Source organism: Phoca vitulina, unplaced genomic scaffold, assembly GCF_004348235.1.
Source record: "Phoca vitulina isolate PV1807 unplaced genomic scaffold, GSC_HSeal_1.0 scaffold2, whole genome shotgun sequence".
Taxonomy (NCBI): Eukaryota; Metazoa; Chordata; class Mammalia; order Carnivora; family Phocidae; genus Phoca; species Phoca vitulina.
This window is the reverse complement of record NW_022589705.1, coordinates 15,454,351-15,474,007: the sequence shown is the minus strand read 5'-3', so window position 1 is coordinate 15,474,007 and position 19,657 is coordinate 15,454,351. Positions and strand designations below refer to the sequence as shown.

The window sequence follows — 19,657 nt, the reverse complement described above, 5'->3', positions numbered from 1 at the left end:
TAAAATTAATTTTTACATTAATTTTTAATACTAATTCTTCACAATTTGGAGTATATTTTACACTTATAGCACATCTATGTTCAGACTAATATTTCAGGATCTCAGTCACCAGATATTGCCTGTGGCTACCATATTGGACATTACATCTCTAGAACTCTATGATGAATATTGGCGTAATACAGAGAATGTTGGTTTGTCGTAGGACCTATTATCAAATCATTGGCTCTATTTACCATATGAGCCTGGGCAATTTATTCGGTTTGTTCCTTCATGTGTACAAAGGTTTTACAAAGATTAGATTGTATCACATAATTTCTGAGAGTGTTTGTTTACTTTGAAAAATCATTGAGGACATAACCCAAGTTACACCAATGTCTTGTACAGTGCCTGGAATTTAGAGTCTTTTTTTTTTTTAAGACTTTATTTATTTTGGGCGCCTGGGTGGCTCAGTTGGTTAAGCGACTGCCTTTGGCTCAGGTCATGATCCCGGAGTTCCGGGATCAAGTCCCGCATCGGGCTCCCTGCTCAGCGAGGAGTCTGCTTCTTCCTCTGACCCTCCCCCCTCTCATGTACTCTCTCTCTCTCTCTCTCATTCTCGCTCTCTCAAATAAATAAATAAATCTTTAAAAAAAAAAAAGACTTTATTTATTTTGACAGAGAGAGAGAGAGGACAAGCAGGCGGAGGGGCAAAGGTAGAGGGAGAAGCCGGCTCCCTGCTGAGGAAGAAGCCCAATGTGGGACTTGATCCCAGGACCCTGGAATCATGACAAAGGCAGACGCTTAACCGACTGAGCCACCCAGGTATCCCTGGAATTTAGAGTCTTATGTTACAACAATTTATTGATCACATAAGCCATTATGCTTTTTGTTTTGCTAGTTTCTAAGAATATTAGATAGGAAGTCTACTTTTTTTTTTTTTTAAAGATTTTATTTATTCATTTGAGAGAGAATGAGATAGAGAGAGAGCATAAGAGGGGGGAGGGTCAGAGGGAGAAGCAGACTCCCTGCCAAGCAGGGAGCCCAATGCGGGACTCGATCCCGGGACGCCAGGATCATGACCTGAGCCGAAGGCAGTCGCTTAACCAACTGAGCCACCCAGGCGCCCAGGAAGTCTACTTTTAAGAAGTTTGGTACAGAATGATGAACATGTAAATCCTTAGTTATTTATAATATATTTATAATATAAATCAAATACAGCTTAATGTCATATAAGTTAAAAAGCTCTCATACAGAGGAATTATTAACTATGCCTGGGAATATCAGGATAAGCTTCAAAAGATGTTGCTTCAACTGCATCTGGAAGGAAGAATAGTTACTCAGTACACAAGGATGTTGGAAGGTGATTCTAGAAAGAAGGAAAATACTTGGAAAATCATGGAGCAATGAAATTGCTTGTGAAATATGAGGGAACTTTAGTTTGGTAATGGATAAGTGTTAGGGCCTGTACGTTTGTATCTCCTTTCCCCCCAAATTTACATGTTGAAACCCTAACTCCCAGTGCAATGGTATAAGGCTGTGGGGTCTTTGAGAAGTAATTGGGTTTAGATGAAGTCATGAGAGTGGAGCCCCATGATGGGATCAGTTTCTTTATAAGAAGAGAAAGAGGCTGGAGCTCTCTCTGTTCTCCACCATATAAAGATACAGAAGAAAATGGCTATCTGTGAACCTGGAAGGGGGCTCTCACCAGACACTGGAACTGCCGACATTTTGATTTCAGGCTTCCCAGCCTCCAGATATATGACAAATAAATATTTGTTGTTTAAGCCATCCAGTCTATGATGATCTTGTTTTAACAACTTGAACTGGCTAAGAAAGTAGGACAAATTGTGTTTACATGGTGGGTTAGAAGGACCAAAGGAGAGCATTAGGGTTGATAGAGGAATAGTTAAGGACCAAAGTGTTCTACATAACCCTTCCCTAAAATAGGTACTTCCTTGTTTTTCCTCATCTTAATGAATGATATCGCCAAATACCTTTCTGTAATTTTTCTCTGTCCCTCATTCTTCAGCTCTAATCTATCCATAAACCTTTTGCCTTTCTATCTCTGAAACATATCCTGTCAGTGCCCTTAGTCTGAGCCACTCACCTCTTTCCTAGACCACCAAAAAAGTCTAACTGATCTCCTTACCTCTACTGTTGTCTTGACATAATCCAATTTCTTCATGGCAGCAAGAGTGATTTTCTTTTAAAGTATACCAAAGTTTCTTAGCTCTGCTTTTTACAGACTCAAAGGCTCTGTCATTATATTCTACAAGGTCCTACATGATCTGGCCTAATAGACCTCATATCATTTTACCCTTCCCATTTTACCCTTCATTTTATTACACATTGTTTTGTTTTGTTTTGATTTTTAATTTTTAATTTTTTTTTAATGTCACTTGGGTTTTTTTCTTTCCGTGGGCTTTTTCTGTTGTACTTTCCTCTAGATTGCTCTTTCTCTCATCTTCAAATGACTGGCTCCTTCTAATCCTTCAAATCCTAGCTGAAATCATTTCCACAGAGAAATCCTCCTGACTATCCAGTTTAAAATACCTTGATGACAAAGTCACTTTCTATTTTATTATGTTAATTCATACTAGTTCTTATTGATATCTTCAATTGTTTTATTATTATTATTATATTATTATTTACTCATATATTTCCTTTTTTTTCTTTCTTTTTCTTTTACCAAATTTTTATATAAATTTTAGGTAACATATAGTGCAATATTGGCTTCAGGAGTAGAATTAAGTGGTTTGTCACTTACATACAACATCCAGTGCTCATCATAAAAAGTGCGCTCCCCTATGCCCATCATCCATCTAGCACATCCCACACCCACCTCCCTCCCTCCACCCTCACTTTGTTCTCTATTGTTAAGAGTCTTTTATAGTTTGTTTCCCTCTCCCCTCTTCACCCCCATATGTTCATCTGTTTTATTTCTTTTTTAAAAAATTTATTATTTTTTTATTTTTAAGGATTTTTATTTATTTGAGAGAGTGCAGAGCGAGAGAGCGTGAACGGAAGTGAGTGGCAGAGGGAGAGGGACAAGCAGACGCCCCACTGAGCAGGGACCCCCCCCCCAATGTGAGACTCGATCCCGGGCCTGGGATCATGACCTGGACTGAAGGCAGACGCTTAACCGACTGAGTCACCCAGGCACCCCATCTGTTTTATTTCTTAAATTCCAAATATGAGTGAAATCATATGATATTTGTCTTTCTCTGACTGACTTATTTTGCTTAGCATAATAAACTCTAGGTCCATCCATGTTGTTGCAAGTGGCAAGATTTCATTTTTTTTATTTTAAATTCAAGTTAGTTAACATATACTGTAGTATTGGTTTCAGGATTAGAATTTAGTGATTCATCACTTACATATAACACCCAGTGCTCATCCTAACAAGTGTTCTCTTTAATACCCATCAACCATTTAGCCCATCCCCCACCCAATTCCCCTCCAGCGACTCTCAGTTTGTTCTATTACCTATACAGTCCCTTATGGTTTGCCTCCTTTTCTGTTTTTATCTTACTTTATTTTTCCTTTTTTAAATTATGTTCAGTTAGCCAACATATAGTACATCATTAGTTTTTGATGTAGTGTTCAACGATTCATTAGTTGTGTATAACACCCAGTGCTCATCACAACATGTGCCCTCCTTAATACCCATCACCCGGTTACCCCATTAACCCACTCCCCTCCCCTCTGTAACCCTAAGTTTGTTTCCCAGAGTCTGGAGTCTCTCATGGTTTGTCTCCCTCTCAATTTTTTCCATTCAGTTTTCCCTCCCTTTCCCTATGGTCCTCTGCACTATTCCTCATGTTCCACATAGGAGTGAATCCATATGATAATTGTCTTGCTCTGCTTGACTTATTTCACTTAACATAATACATTCTAGTTCCATCCACATTGTTGCAAATGGCAAGATTTCATTCTTTTTTATGGCTAATATTCCATTATAAATAAATAAATAAATACACACACGCACACACACACACACACACACACACACACATATATATATATATATATACACACTACTTCTTTATCCATTCATCAGTTGATGGATATTTGGGCTTTTCCCATAGTTTGGCTATTGTTGATAATGCTGCTATCAACATAGAGGTTCATGTACCCCTTTGAATCTGTATTTTTTATCCTTTGGGTAAATACCTAGTAGTGCAATTGCTGGATCATAAGGTAGTTCTTTTTTTAACTTCTTGAGGAATTCCATACTGTTTTCCTATAGTAGTTGCACCTGTTTTTTTTTTATTATTATGTTATGTTAATCACCATATATTACATCATTAGTTTTTGATGTAGTGTTCCATGATTCATTGTTTGCATATAACACCCAGTGCTCCTATTTTTATTCCCACCAACAGTGTAAGAGGGTTCCCCTTTCTCCACCTCTTTGCCAACACCTGTTGTTTCTTGTGTTGTTAATTTTAGCCATTCTGACAGGTGTGAGGTAATATATCGCTCATTATAGTTTCGATTTGTATTTCCCTGATGGTGAGTGATGTTGGGCATTCATATGTTTTCTTCACAGTAGAATGCAAGTTCTTTGAGAATAAGAATCCTGTCTTATTCATCACTGTATCTTGAGTATCATCCACATGCTTAAGCAAAAAGCAGTATTCAGTTAATGCTTGTTGGATTAATGGATTAAGTTTTCCCCACCTGTACTATTGTCTTTTATAGGTTTTTACTTACTTACATTAAGAAGGAAAGGGATTGAATTCATGACTGTAGTGTCCTATCAGGTATAAGAGATATTTAGCTAAAAGGAGGAAAAACCAAACATTCTACTGCTATAGCCATTGCATTAAGCACATGATTTGATGGATGTGGGGAAAGGTCTGTTTCCTCAATTCATGGGCATTCACCTTCCAAATAATTTCTTAAATCTTAATGCAGAAATTTAAATAACTAAAAATTAGGGTTGATGGTGTAAAAACAGAACTGAATTGAATATCCTATTTCTTTTTGAAATTGAAACATTATAATGTTTGCAAATAGATAGTTAAGGAAATGTTCTGACTATAAGTTCAGTTGGCTTTCATTGTGATTTTCCTTCTGTTAGTGAAGGACTTCAGAAATAAAACCTAATCCTAATTAAATAATACATGATTAAGGATTCTTTACATATAAACTGCCAGATGTTTAAAAAGGTTAATATTCCCTCAATAAGGAAAACATTAAGTTCTAAAAGGTCATTTAGATTGTTTTCCTGGCAGGTTGTTTATAGATATTTTTCACCTGTTAATATTATTATTGATAATCATTTTCTGATTATGAATAAACACTTTATGCTCTACGTATTTATTCATGTTAACATTTACTTAGTAAAATATGTTTCTTACAGGAATAAATAGTTGCTGGAAAGAATGCTGGCAACTTCAAAGCAAAATGAAGTTGTTTCTATTGCTTTCAATCATTGGGTTCTGCTGGGCTCAGTATGCCCCAAACACCAAATCTGGACGGACATCTATTGTCCATCTGTTTGAGTGGCGCTGGAATGACATTGCTCTTGAATGTGAGCAATACCTAGCTCCAAAAGGATTTGGAGGGGTTCAGGTGGGTATTGTTCATAGTATAAATTGCAGTTTTCTATGCTTATAGTAAATGGTATTATGATCTGTATTTGTGAAGCTGGAACATTTTACTGAGGAAGAAAAAAGTTTAGTATTGCTGGCAACTTTATGTTTTGTTTCTGATATAATCTTTCTTCAGCAGGACATTTCCAATATACTGTTAATATTTTCATGTGGTTGTTAAAAATGTAACTATATATGCAAAGATTCAGAAATTTATTTTAGATTATTGATTAGTTTTGAGAGTATCCAATGATATAAAGTAACCCATAATTTGATACTTATTATGATTTTTTATTTGTAGATCTCTCCACCCAATGAAAATGTTGTGATTCATAACCCTTCAAGACCTTGGTGGGAAAGATACCAACCAGTTAGCTACAAGATATGCACAAGATCAGGAAATGAAGATGAATTCAAAGACATGGTGACTAGATGTAACAACGTTGGTGTAAGTGAATTAAAGTTTCCTTTAAAAAATATTTAGAAAAATAATTTCTCTCTCCTCTCTCCTGTTCCTTTTGAGCAGAAATTTTTCCATATTTATTTTTTATTTTACTTTACATTTAAGCTATAGCTAAAACTTAATTATTACCTTATGTTCAGCTTTTGTAAATTTTTGTATATGTGCTCTTTGTCTACTAAAGAAATTTAAGTCAAAGTTTAAAGCCGAACTTACTTATAAAGCAAGTATCAACTTTTAGCCCTATAACTATACACATTTTCTGGGGAATCCCATACACATTTGTGGGGAATTGGAAATTCCAGTTGCAATATTTGCTGTAATTTTTATGTAACTTGTATTTTTACCTATAATTTCTGGGTCTTCTTTCCCACGGGGTTTTTGATGGTAAATAATTATATTCTTTTTGATGAGGAGCATGAGAGACAATATTCACCTTCAGATGCTTAGTAGATAATAGAGGCTAGCTGCTTCTTTCTTAGGATGATGCGTGGAAATTTCAAAGACCACTACTCTCTCCTGTCCCAGCTGATTCTTACCTCCCCTCACCCCCAAAAAAGGGCTGTTTGCATTTTTTCATAGTTATGGTAGTTTTAGTTCTATCAGTTTATCATATATGTAAGTATTTTACCAAGACGGTAGAATGCAGATTGGTATTCAGTTCACAATGGTTTCCCTTCATGCTTGACTTTTGGTTTACTAAGAAGATAAGCTAAAAAATAACAAAGACCTATTTTGGAGTGTGATTAACATACCATAAACTTTAGTCAATAATACTATAGATTTCTACCTCTCTGTAAGTCAAACTGAAATAGAAACTTTGTTTTTCAGGTCCATATTTATGTGGATGCTGTAATTAATCATATGTGTGGGAATGGTGTGAGTGCGGGAACCAGCAGTACTTGTGGAAGTTACTTCAACCCTGGAAATAGAAATTTTCCAGCAGTCCCATTTTCTGGTTGGGATTTTAATGATGGTAAATGTAGAACTAGAAGTGGAGACATTGAGAGCTATAATGATCCTTATCAGGTAATTAAAGAAAAAAACCACAGTGATCTGAATAAAGAGCTATCTGTGCCTTTAATCATCTACATGTAGTTTATTGATCTTCATTTTATTTTATTTTTTTTAAGATTTTATTTATTTATTTGACAGAGAGAGACACAGCAAGAGAGGGAACACAAGCAGGGGGAGCAGGAGAGGGAGAAGCAGGCTTCCCGCTGAGCAGGGAGCCTGATGCGGGGCTCAATCCCAGGACCCTGGGATCATGACCTGAGCTGAAGGCAGACGCTTAACTGACTGAGCCACCCAGGCGCCCCAATCTTCATTTTAAATACTGGCCTGGATTCCTTAGGAAAATAGGATTCCAACCCTGACTATTTAAAAATAAGAAACGCAAATCAATATTTAAAACATTTTTCCCAATTTAATTTGTCCCAGTCAGAAAAGCTCATCTACTTTATTTCTTACATACTCCATTTTTATACTAGAAAATATTTCTGAGGTATGTCCATACTAGAATGTCAGTATCTCCAGTTCCCAATGCAAAGAAGACACTACAGAAATATCTGTGAATGAATAGATGAATGCATAATCAAATGGATTCTCAGGTAAAGGCAATGTTTTGTGTATCAATCACAAATTTTTTACCGCAATAGGTCAGAGATTGTCGTCTGGTTGGTCTTCTTGATCTTGCACTGGAGAAAGATTATGTGCGTTCCACGGTTGCTGACTATCTGAACCGCCTCATTGACATTGGTGTAGCAGGGTTCAGAATTGATGCTTCTAAGCACATGTGGCCTGGAGACATAAAGGCAGTTTTGGATAAACTGCATAATCTAAATACAAAGTGGTTCTCTGAAGGAAGTAAACCTTTCATTTACCAGGAGGTATATTAATTCATATATGTATCTATATTTCATGTGTATATGAAATAATATCATATAATTCATTAGAAAATAAGTGATAGATTTAATTAAAACAATTTCTGTTGTTTAAGGGCTGAATCATTTATATAGAAGAGTTTTCGTGAACCCTCTTTTGTTGAGACAGTATCTAACATCTAACTCTTTATCACAAGAGATTTTATGGAAGTGCAGAGGATTTATTTAGGCTGCAAACATCTGTGTCATTTGCCATCTCCCCAAGACAGATAATATTATAGTGGTTTTCTTGAGCCAGTCATCTATCAGAGTTTAAATCCTGGCTATAGCACTATTAGCTGTGTTCACACAGGCAAACTGATTAACCTGTCTATGCAACATTTTTTTTTCATATGAATAAAAAGGATGATGATAATAGTTATGTCTTTGTCTAAATATTAATGAGTTAATATTTGTCAAGCACTTAGAAATGTTGTGAACCAGATATCAAGTGCTATAGAAATGCAAGCCATCGTTATTATTATTTATGTGCAAGACTAAAGTTAGGTCAACATTCTCGCAGGACAACAGATCACCTTGTTATCGTGTAATTTTTAATATTGTAGCATATAATTTAGCACAAAAAAAGAATCTTGCTTTAAGGAAAACCATTTGAGGTATTTCAAATAATATAAATAGTTTCAAGCCATTTTCTGTATAATGTTAACTTGCTGGTTAAAAGCCTCTAAAGTTCTTATTTAAAATGATATTTTCCCTATATTTTTACTAGGTAATTGATCTGGGCGGTGAGCCAATTAAAAGCGAGGAGTACTTTGGAAATGGCCGTGTGACAGAATTCAAGTATGGTGCAAAACTAGGCACGGTTCTGCGCAAGTGGAATGGAGAGAAGATGGCTTACTTAAAGTAAATGAAATATGATTTGTCTTTTAAATTATTTCACAGATGTATTAGTCTTATTATCCCAATCTGAGTTATCTTAGGAACTTATTTAGAACTTTTAAGGATTCAGTTACTGATAATAAGGGTTATAGTTCCTCAAATTCCAATTTATCATCTTTATTATTAAGAATGTCAATTGTGAGGATATTGAGAAACCCAAAACACACCCTAGAGACTTTATGTATTATATAACTATACTAGATTTGACTAATGTTTGAATATAATATGTGAAGGCCACATTATTATTAAAATGATTGTATCATTTATGAAGTACTTACTACATGGCTATTTTTAATTTACTTATATTTATTTACATATTTTACATCAAATAGTTTACATATATTATCATCAATTATTTTCAAATATTAGAATATTCATATTATAACAACCCAAGATTGAAACCTACTTTTAACCCAGTTTTCCATTCCATATGATATCATATGGATATTGATCATTCTGAAGTGTTTTTTTTTTTAATTTTATTATGTTATGTTAGTCACCATACAATACATCATTAGTTTTGATGTAGTGATCCACGATCCATTGTTTTCGTATAACACCCAGTGTTCCATGCAGTACGTGCCCTCCTTAATACCCATCACCGGGCTAACCAATCCCCCCTACTCCCTCCCCTCTAAAACCCTGTTTGTTTCTCAGGTCCATAGTCTCTCATGGTTCATCTCTCCCTCCAATCCCCCCCCCCCATTTTTCCCTTCCTTCTCCTAATGTCCTCCATGTTATTCCTTATGTTCCACAAATAAGTGAAACTATATGATAATTGACTTTCTCTGCTTGACTTATTTCACTTAGCATAATCTCCTCCAGTCCCATCCATGTTGATGTAAAAGTTGGGTATTCATCTTTGCTGATGGCTGAGTAATATTCCATTGTATATATGGACCACATCTTCTTTATCCATTCATCTGTTGAAGGGCATCTCAGCTCTTTCCACAGTTTGGCTATTGCGGACATTGCTGCTATGAACATTGGGGTGCATATGGCCCTTCTTTTCACTACATCTGTGTCTTTGGGGTAAATACCCAGTAGTGCAATTGCTGGGTCATAGGGTAGCTCTATTTTTAAATTTTTGAGGAACCTCCACACTGTTTTCCAAAGTGGCTGTACCAACTTGCCTTCCCACCATCAGTGTAAGAGGGTTCCCCTTTCTCCACAACTTCTCCAACATTTGTTGTTTCTTTCCCTGTCCATTATTGCCATTCTAACTGGTGGAAGGTGGTATCTCAGTGTGGTTTTGATTTGGATTTCCCTGATGGCTAATGATGATGAACATTTTTTCATGTGTCTGTTAGCCATTTGTATGTCTTCTTTGGAGAAGTGTCTTTTCATCTCTTCTGCCCACTTTTTGACTTGATTATTTGTTTTCTGGGTGTTGAGTTTGAGAAGTCCTTTATATATTTTGGATACCAGCCCTTTATCTGTAGTGTCATTTGCAAATATCTTCTCCCATTCTGTGGGTTGCCTCTTTGTTTTGTTGACTGTTTCCTTTGCTGTGCAGAAGCTTTTTATCTTGATGAAGTCCCAAAAGTTCATTTTTGCTTTTGTTTCACTAGCTTTTGGAGATGTGTCTTGAAAGAAGTCACTGTGGGCGATGTCAAAGAGGTTACTGCCTATGTTCTCCTCTAGGATTTTGATGGGTTCCTGTCTCACATTGAGGTCTTTCATCCACTTTGAGTTTATCTTTGTGAATGCTGTTAGAGAATGGTCGAGTTTCATTCTTCTGCATGTGGCTGTCCAATTTTCCCAGCACCATTTATTGAAGAGACTGTCTTTTTTCCATTGCATGTTTTTTCCTGCTTTGTCAAAGATTATTTGACCATAGAGTTGAGGGTCCATACCTGGGTTCTCTATTCTGTTCCATTGGTCTATATGTCTGTTTTTGTGCCAGTACCATGCTGTCTTGGTGATCACAGCTTTGTAATATAGCTTGAAATCGGGCAACATGATGCCCCCAGCTTTGTTTTTCTTTTTCAGCATTTCCTTGGCGATTCGGGGTCTTTTCTGAATCCATACAAATTTTAGGATTGTTTGTTCCAGCACTTTGAAAAATGTCATTGGAATTTTGATCAGGATGGCATTGAAGGTATAGATTGCTCTGGGTAGCATAGACATTTTAACAATGTTTATTCTTCCGATCCATGAGCATGGAATATTTTTCCATCTTTTTGTGTCTTCTTCAGTTTCTTTCATGAGTGTTTTGTAGTTCCTAGAGTATAGATTTTTTACCTCTTTGGTTAGGTTTATTCTGAGGTATCTTATGGTTCTTGGTGCTATTGTAAATGGAATCGTTTCTCTAATTTCTCTTTCTACAGTTGCATTGTTAGTGTATAAGAAAGCAACTGATTTCTGTGCATTGATTTTGTATCCTGCCACATTACTGAATTGCTGGATGAGTTCTAGTAATTTGGGGGTGGAGTCTTTTGGGTTTTCCACATAAAGTATCATGTCGTCTGCGAAAAGAGAGAGTTTGACTTCTTCTTTGCCAATTTGAATACCTTTTATTTCTTTTTGTTGTCTGATTGCTGTTGCTAGGACTTCTAGTACTATGTTGAACAACAGTGGTGAGAGTGGGCACCCTTGACGTGTTCCTGATTTTAAGGGAAAGGCTCTCAGCTTTTCCCCATTGAGGATGATATTCGCTGTGGGTTTTTCATAGATGGATTTTATGAACTTGAGGAATGTTCCCTCTATCCCTATACTCTGGAGAGTTTTAGTCAGGAAAGGATGTTGTATTTTGTCAAATGCTTTTTCTGCACCATTTGAGAGGACCATATGGTTCTTCTCCCTCCTCTTATTAATGTGTTCTATCACACTGATTGATTTGCGAATGTTGAACCACCCTTGCATCCCGGGGATAAATCCCACTTGGTCATGGTGGATGATCCTTTTAATGTATTGTTGGATCCTATTAGCTAGGATTTTGTTGAGGATTTTGGAATCCATATTCATCAGGGATATCAGTCTGAAATTCTCCTTTTTGATGGGGTCTTTGCCTGGTTTGGGGATTAAAGTAATGCTGGCCTCATAGAATGAGTTTGGAAATTTTCCTTCTGTTTCTATTTTTTGAAACAGCTTCAGTAGAATAGGTATTATTTCTTCCTTGAATGTTTGGTAGAATTCCCCAGGGAATCCATCAGGCCCTGGACTCTTGTTTTTTGGGAGGTTTTTGATCACTGTTTCAATCTCATTACTGGTTATTGGCCTATTCAGGTTGTCAATTTCTTCTTGTTTCAGTCTTGGCAGCTTATAGGTTTCTAGGAAGGCCTCCATTTCATCCAGATTGCTCAGTTTATTGGCATATAGTTGTTGATAATAATTTCTAATAATTGTTTCTATTTCCTTGGTGTTAGTTGTGATCTCTCCCCTTTCATTCATAATTTTATTAATTTGGATCCTTTCTCTTTTCTTTTGGGTAAGTCTGGCCAGTGGTTTATCGATCTTCTTAATTCTTTCAAAGAACCAACTTCTAGTTTCATTGATCAGATCTACTGTGTTTCTGGTTTCTAATTCATTGATTTCTGCTCTAATTTTAATTATTTCTCTTCTAATGCGTGGCTTAGGCATTTTGTTGCTTTTTCTCTAGTTCTTTAAGGTGTAGAGTTAGTTGGTGAATTCGGGATTTTTCTATTTTTTTGAGTGAGGCTTGGATGGCTATGTATTTCCCCCTTAGGACCGCCTTTGCAGTATCCCATAGGTTTTGGACTGATGTGTTTTCGTTCTCATTGATTTCCATGAATTGTTTAAGTTCTTCTTTGATTTCTTGGTTGACCCAAACATTCTTGAGCAGAGTGGTCTTTAGCTTCCAAGTGTTTGAATTTCTGCCAAATTTTTTCTTGTGATTGAGTTCCAGTTTTAGAGCATTGTGGTCTGAGAATATGCAGGGAATAATCTCAATCTTTTGGTATCGGTTGAGACCTGATTTGTGACCCAGTATATGGTCTATTCTGGAGAAAGTTCCATGTGTGCTCGAGAAGAATGAGTATTCTGTTGTTGTAGGGTGGAATGTTCTGTAAATATCTATGAGGTCCATCTGGTCCAATGTATCATTCAAAGCTCTTGTTTCCTTGTTGATTTTCTGCTTAGGTGATCTGTCCATTGCTGAGAGTGGAGTATTGAGGTCTCCTACAATTAACGTATTGTTATCGATATGACTCTTTATTTTGGTTAACAGTTGGCTTATATAGATGGCTGCTCCCATGTTGGGGGCATAGATATTTACAATTGTTAGGTCTTCTTGTTGGATAGACCCTTTAAGAATGATATAGTGTCCTTCTGTGTCTCTAATTACAGACTTTAGTTTAAAATCTAATTTGTCTGATATAAGAATTGCTACCCCAGCTTTCTTTTGAGGTCCGCTGGCATGGAAGATGGATCTCCATCCCTTCACTTTCAGTCGGGATGTATCTTTAGGTTCAAAATGAGTCTCTTTTAGGCAGCATATGGATGGGTCCTGTCTTTTTATCCAATCTGCAACCCTGTGCCATTTCATGGGAGCATTTAGGCCATTCACGTTGAGAGTGATTATTGAAAGATACGAATTAATTGTCATCATGTTGCCTGTGAAGACGTTGTTTTTATAGATTGTTCCTGTAAATTTCTGTTGTATTTCACTCTTGGGGTCTTTCTCCTTTTATAGAACCCCCCTTAATATTTCTTGCAGGGCTGGCTTAGTGGTCACATATTCTTTCAGCTTCTGCCGGTCATGGAAGCTCTGCATCTCTCCATTCTGAATGAAAGCCTTGCTGGATAAAGTATTCTTGGCTGCATGTTCTTCTCATTTAGTACCCTGAATATGTCTTGCCAGGCCTCTCTGGCTTGCCAGGTCTCTGTGGATAGGTCTGACATTATTCTGATGTTCCTCCCTCTGTATGTAAGGAATCTCTTCCCCCTAACTGCCCTTAAGATGGTTTCCTTGGTTCTAAGATTTGCAAGTTTTACTATTACATGCCGGGGTGTTGGCCTGTTTTCCTTGATCTTAGGAGGGGTCCTCTCTGCCTCTAGGACTCAAATGTTTGTTTCATTCCCCCCATTAGGGAAGTTCTCAGCTACGATTTGCTCAAATGCATCTTCTAGTCCTCTCTCTCTCTCTCCACTCCCTCCGGGATTCCAATTATTCTGACATTGGACCACTTCATGGTGTCACTTATTTCTCTATTTTCATGGATTCTGAGTTGTTTTTCCCTGGCCTCCTCTTTTCCCTTTTTATCTATTATATTGTCTTCCAGGTCGCTTATTCTCTCTTCTGCCTCAGTTACCCTAGCTGTTAGATTATCTAGTTTGGATTGGATCTTATTGATAGCATTTTTACATTCTGCCAATTCACCTTTTATTTCTGCCCTTAGAGACTCTATGTTGCCATTAGTTGATTTCTCCATTCTAGCCATTGTCTTCACAATTGCTAGCCTGAATTCCATCTCCGACATCTTGGTTATATCTGCATCCATTTGTAAAAATGCAGCATAAGTCATAATCTCTGAGTCTTTTCTGTTTTGGGGGCTCCTCCTCCTAGTCATTCGGTTGATGGGTGTTTGAGGGAATGTATAGAGTCCAAATTATTGATCAGAACCCAAGCAAGATGCACCTGTTTTCTTGGGACCTTAGGGTTGCTGGCCTCTTGTTTTCCCAGCCTGTCTTCTGCGGGAGGGGCCTGCCGCGCTGTTACTCAGGCAACCCTGTTCGGGCGGAGTTGCCCTGCGCCCCTGTGGCGGGGGATGGGCTCAGTGGGAATCAGTTTTGGGGGCTTTTGTTCTCTGGCGCCTTTCCCTGGCGGCTTTCCGCGTCTCTTCCGCGAGTCAGAGCAGAACAGACCGTTTCCAACCCTCTGCCTCAGAGCAGAGAGATCGCAGTCTGTTCTTCAGTGAGTTCTCCAGGCCACACTGTCTCCGTTTTTGTCCGTGCTGCTATAAATTGCAGCGTCCTGGGTCGTGCGCCCCTTCACAGTGCCCCGAGTCCTGCCTCCAGGTCGGGGCACGTCTCTGCCCTTTGTGCTTCTAAAACCACCAGCCACTCCCAGTTCACGCACGGGTGACTCTGCTGCTCTGGGTTTCTGTCCCCGGGGGCTGCAGTTCGCAGGTGTGATCCTGCCGCTCCAGGTTTCCACCCCGGGGGCTGCCCTAAAGTCCTTTCCCCACTGCTACTGGTCTGCGAGTCTGTGCCCGTCCACAGCGCGCGAGGCTGTCACTCACCGGCGGTGTAGGATCCCCACGGCCAGGCGCCCTCCCACTGCCGTTTATCCTCTGATATCTGCCCGCAGAATCACGGCTCTCCACTTCGTACCTTGAAACCAACTGCCTGCGATATTCTGTTTGTAGAGATCCAGATCTTCTTACATCTCAGGCTGGTTTCGTGGGTGCTCAGGGTGGTCTGGTAGATATCCAGCTCAATTCCGGGGACCAGTTGAAATGGGTCCCCTACTCCTCCACCATCTTTCCCCCCTCCGATCATTCTGAAGTTTTATCTAAATTATAATGTAGTGAAATCTCTAAAATGACTTTTTTATAACAAAAATCGTATAACTGTAACATGAATGTAATATAAGTAATTCATACATATATACATACAAAGAATGTATATCTATATATAGTTTGTATATATATTTTAAAAACTCCTAGAGAATAATCATTTTAATTAGAGAATTTCATTTAGGCCTGCCATACCAAAAGAAATACACCTTTAGTTTACCCTAAAGCTATTGCAAAAGAATACATATGTTTGTGTGTGTATATGTGTTTTAATAGGAACTGGGGAGAAGGATGGGGTTTCATGCCTTCTGATAGAGCACTTGTCTTTGTGGATAACCATGACAATCAGCGAGGACATGGAGCTGGAGGAGCATCTATTCTTACATTCTGGGACTCTAGGTAGGAAATAAAGTCCCCTCCACCCCGTTGTTTTTTTTTTTTTACCTACCTTTTAATGACGCTAAAAATACTGTTTTCTTCTCTGCTGATATCATTTTGTAACCTTCAGACTGTACAAAATGGGAGTTGGATTTATGCTTGCTCATCCATATGGATTTACACGAGTAATGTCAAGTTTCCGTTGGCCAAGACATTTTGTAAATGGACAAGTAAGTTTTGGTGTTATCCAAAATATCTTTTTCTCAAGGAAGGGAAGGCAGTTTTGTTGTGATTGTACATGATGCTAGTATATTTACTATTTATCCAATATTGAAGTGTAAACCTGATATAGGACACTTTTAGTAAAGCAGTAGATATTAAGAATTAAAATTCATGGTCTCTATTGTCAGAGTATGCAAGCTATATCAGAAATATGACAAACACACCCTCACCCCAAAGAAGCACTTAAAAATAAGGATATAGTAAGTAAAATATGTACTTTTCGTAAGTGCCTACTTCATGGGGTTGATATAAGGAGAAGTTAACAGTTGTAAAGAACTTAAAATAGCACCTTCCCATAATATGAAAAATATATTTTTTTAAATACTTTGGAAAAGAAGTTGTATGGAATGCAAAGAAACTATTCAGTTGAACTGGGATTAAATAGGGAAAGTATCTTATAAGTGGAAGGAAAATATATGTATTAGAGAAGAGAAAGTTGCAGACTATTTTGGGAAAGGGAAAGATGAGAAAAATATTTGGGGTAATGTATGGGGTATTGAGTTGCAATTTTAAAAAGAAACTGAGAAATAAAATTATGAATGTATTTGCAAAGTTAGTGGAAAGTTGTTGTTGTTTTTTTTTTAACTGAAGATTTCAGATGCATCATTGTATAGCAACTTCATACCTAAAGTAAAAAACACTTCACTACAAACCAGGCTGATACTTACCTGGTTTCTTCCTTTTTTTTTTTTTTTTCTATGACTATTGTTAAAAGTGCCAATCAGAAAAGCACAAAATTAAAACTTTGATCAATTTAGTAAAGAATATTATGATGTATTGATTAGCACATTTATCCAGAAGGAAGAATGAGAGAAATGAATACTTATTTAGCAATTATCATATTCAAGGCATTTTCACATACATTATTTAATTTTTATAGCAACTAAGCAATATCCCCATTTTACAGAAGAAGAAAATTAGGCACAGAGAAGATATGTATATTAACTAAGTTTTCTTAACTAATAGTAATACAATCTTTGTTTCCATTCTGCTGTTGCTGACACTGAAGTCCTTGCCATTTCAATATCATTGCACTACTGACAGTGATATTAAGAATTCCATGGCAATTCCTTGGAAAGAAAATGGAAAGGGCAAAAAAATCTTACCTTCAAAATATGGCACTAGAGAATGAAAAATTGGGGAGAAAATGGTGAGGACTTGGTAAAAGGCTTTAAAAATACTGAGGGAGTTAGATTCTAAATGAAGACAATGCAGAGACACAAGACAGACTGGGTTTGGTGTACTGGAGAGGAAAGAGACATATACACGAAATGTTAAAAATTGGAGCTTTTTCAGTTTTTTTCTTTTTTTCTCTTTACTTAAGGATGTTAATGATTGGATTGGGCCACCAAATGATAATGGGGTAATTAAAGAAGTTACTATTAATCCAGACACTACTTGTGGTAATGATTGGGTCTGTGAACATCGATGGCGTCAGATAAGGTGGGCATTCTTATTTAGAGACATCCTCTAATAATAAACATTCTTAACATTTTATTTTAAACTGTTAATGTATTCATCAGCATTTTATGTGGTATTTTATTTTTAGGAACATGGTTATGTTCCGTAATGTAGTTGATGGCCAACCTTTTACAAACTGGTGGGATAATGGTAGCAACCAAGTAGCTTTTGGAAGAGGAAACAGAGGATTCATTGTCTTTAACAATGATGACTGGTAAGTAGATATCAATTACAGGTAACATTTTATACTAATATGTTCTTGGTTTACCACTTTCTCTTCTTGCACATTTACTTTTTTTGTATCTGAAAAATCCTTTAGTCAATGGATTAAGAAACCACAGAAATCAGAAGAAAAATGTTGATGGCTTTTATTCTTCTGATCTCTTCTTTATAAGGGCTTTCTATTCTAAGTAGAGTTATGTTATGTGCATCCTTGCATTTCATGTGCAGGTATGAGGCACACATATATGCTCACATATACACCCCACACAAAATACACAAAGTAGTTAATATAAAGGTTGTGAAATCACTAGAAGAACTGTCTTATAGCCCCCCTTCCCTTTTTAAATAATGGAAAAATATTGCCCCAATACTGAAGTACCTCTTTTTAGCTCTTTTTTTTTTTTTTTAAGTATTCTCGTATCTGTTTGTTTTGTCTTCTTTTTTCACTGCCCTGTCCCTCTGACAAATAATATATTTTTTAAAGCATCTGTATAAAGAACTTGTATCTTATGGTTGGTCAGTGATTCACCTCAGGAGATTTTCAAGTTTTAGTTCTGAGACTTCTTCTTACCTTCACTGGTTATACTTACATCCTCTGCCTCCAGTATATTGATTCCCTAATATATAGAACTATGACTTAGAAGATGTCTTTGCAAGCAGTTGAAATGTCTCCGTTCCAAGGCCAACTTTCACTCATGCTTAGCTCATTTTAGCCTATATTATATTTTACTGACAAAAAGACAAATCAAATATATCTCTTTCTTGCCACCAAAAGAAGCTATGGCTAATCCTTTAATTTCTGTCTTTTGGATGGGAGAAGCAAGATAAATTTAGGAGACAGCTTTATATTTAAAACCATATACCTCTTCATAAAATGCTAGATTATTTTTATTTCCAGCCCAAATTCATTTTCTCCTCTTGTGAAAAAGATTTTTGCAGAAATAATCAAATTTAAATTATTGAAAATAATTAGTATTTGCTTATGTTTAGATGGGGAAAATTTTAAAATATTTATGTTTACCAAAGGAAGTACTTTTATCTAAGGATGACAAGTCACTCAAATCTTTACTGATATTCCTAAACCGTAATTTTGTGTTAATACTCACTGCTGACTAGGAAATTGCTAAGTCTTCTGTAAGATTACTTTTAGTCCTGGAAAACTGTTCACATCTACTGGAGAGGTCTTGGCACAAAGCTAAGCTTTTAGAGATAGTCTGAATTCTTGCTTTTTATTGTGCTGAATTCAAGTTAAATCTTAAATTTTATTTTACAGGACATTATCTTTAACTTTGCAAACTGGTCTTCCTGCTGGCACATATTGTGATGTTATTTCTGGAGATAAAATTAATGGCCACTGTACAGGAATTAAAATCTCTGTTTCTGGGGATGGAAATGCTCATTTTTCCATTAGTAACTCTGCTGAAGATCCGTTTATTGCAATTCATGCTGAATCTAAATTATAAAATTTGAAATAAATAAATACACATATGCAGAGAAATAACCAAGTGCATTTCTTTTCGTGTGTGTGTGTGTGTGTGTATTCTTACAATTCATTAATTTTTGGTAAAAGCTTTAAGTGATCAACTTGAAAAACTCAGAAAAGCATAAAAATCACATATAATTACATAATTATAAGATAGCTACAATTAACACTATGTTATATTTTAGAAGACTCATGATGACTTGTCAAAGGAATTTCTAAGAATTCAGAGAGGCATCTTAACAAATATGTTTCTTGCCATTAACACCATTTCCCAGCATGTATTTATGTATTTCTTCCATCAAGTGTTTCTAATAATTAGTTAGGGATAGCTGATTTAATTATTCCCATACAAAGTTAGAGCATTTGAGTGACTTCAACTTATGAAAGCACTTTTACAGTTAGTAAGTTAAAAAATAAACTTGAATTATGCAAGGTATAAGTCTCAATTATATGGAACTCATAGGAATCTTCTACTTTCTCTGTTTTTCTCT

At 36.6% G+C, this 19,657-nt stretch overlaps 1 protein-coding gene across 2 annotated transcripts in view; it reads left to right on the top strand.

Annotated features, from left to right (window-relative positions):
• AMY2B (amylase alpha 2B) overlaps positions 1-19,210 on the top strand; it is a 52,304-nt gene extending 33,094 nt beyond the window's left edge. The window contains exons 2-11 of one of the 2 annotated variants that reach the window (XM_032422424.1): positions 5,348-5,559; positions 5,881-6,027; positions 6,871-7,068; positions 7,698-7,928; positions 8,692-8,825; positions 15,617-15,739; positions 15,849-15,948; positions 17,325-17,443; positions 17,550-17,675; positions 18,957-19,210. In XM_032422424.1, the coding sequence (XP_032278315.1) occupies positions 5,392-5,559; positions 5,881-6,027; positions 6,871-7,068; positions 7,698-7,928; positions 8,692-8,825; positions 15,617-15,739; positions 15,849-15,948; positions 17,325-17,443; positions 17,550-17,675; positions 18,957-19,146 (1,536 nt within the window). In that variant the 5' untranslated portion in view covers positions 5,348-5,391 and the 3' untranslated portion in view covers positions 19,147-19,210. The remainder of the gene's footprint in view (positions 1-5,347; positions 5,560-5,880; positions 6,028-6,870; positions 7,069-7,697; positions 7,929-8,691; positions 8,826-15,616; positions 15,740-15,848; positions 15,949-17,324; positions 17,444-17,549; positions 17,676-18,956) is intronic. The other variant, XM_032422432.1, reaches the window with a different exon arrangement.
• Positions 19,211-19,657: the final 447 nt, after the last annotated feature.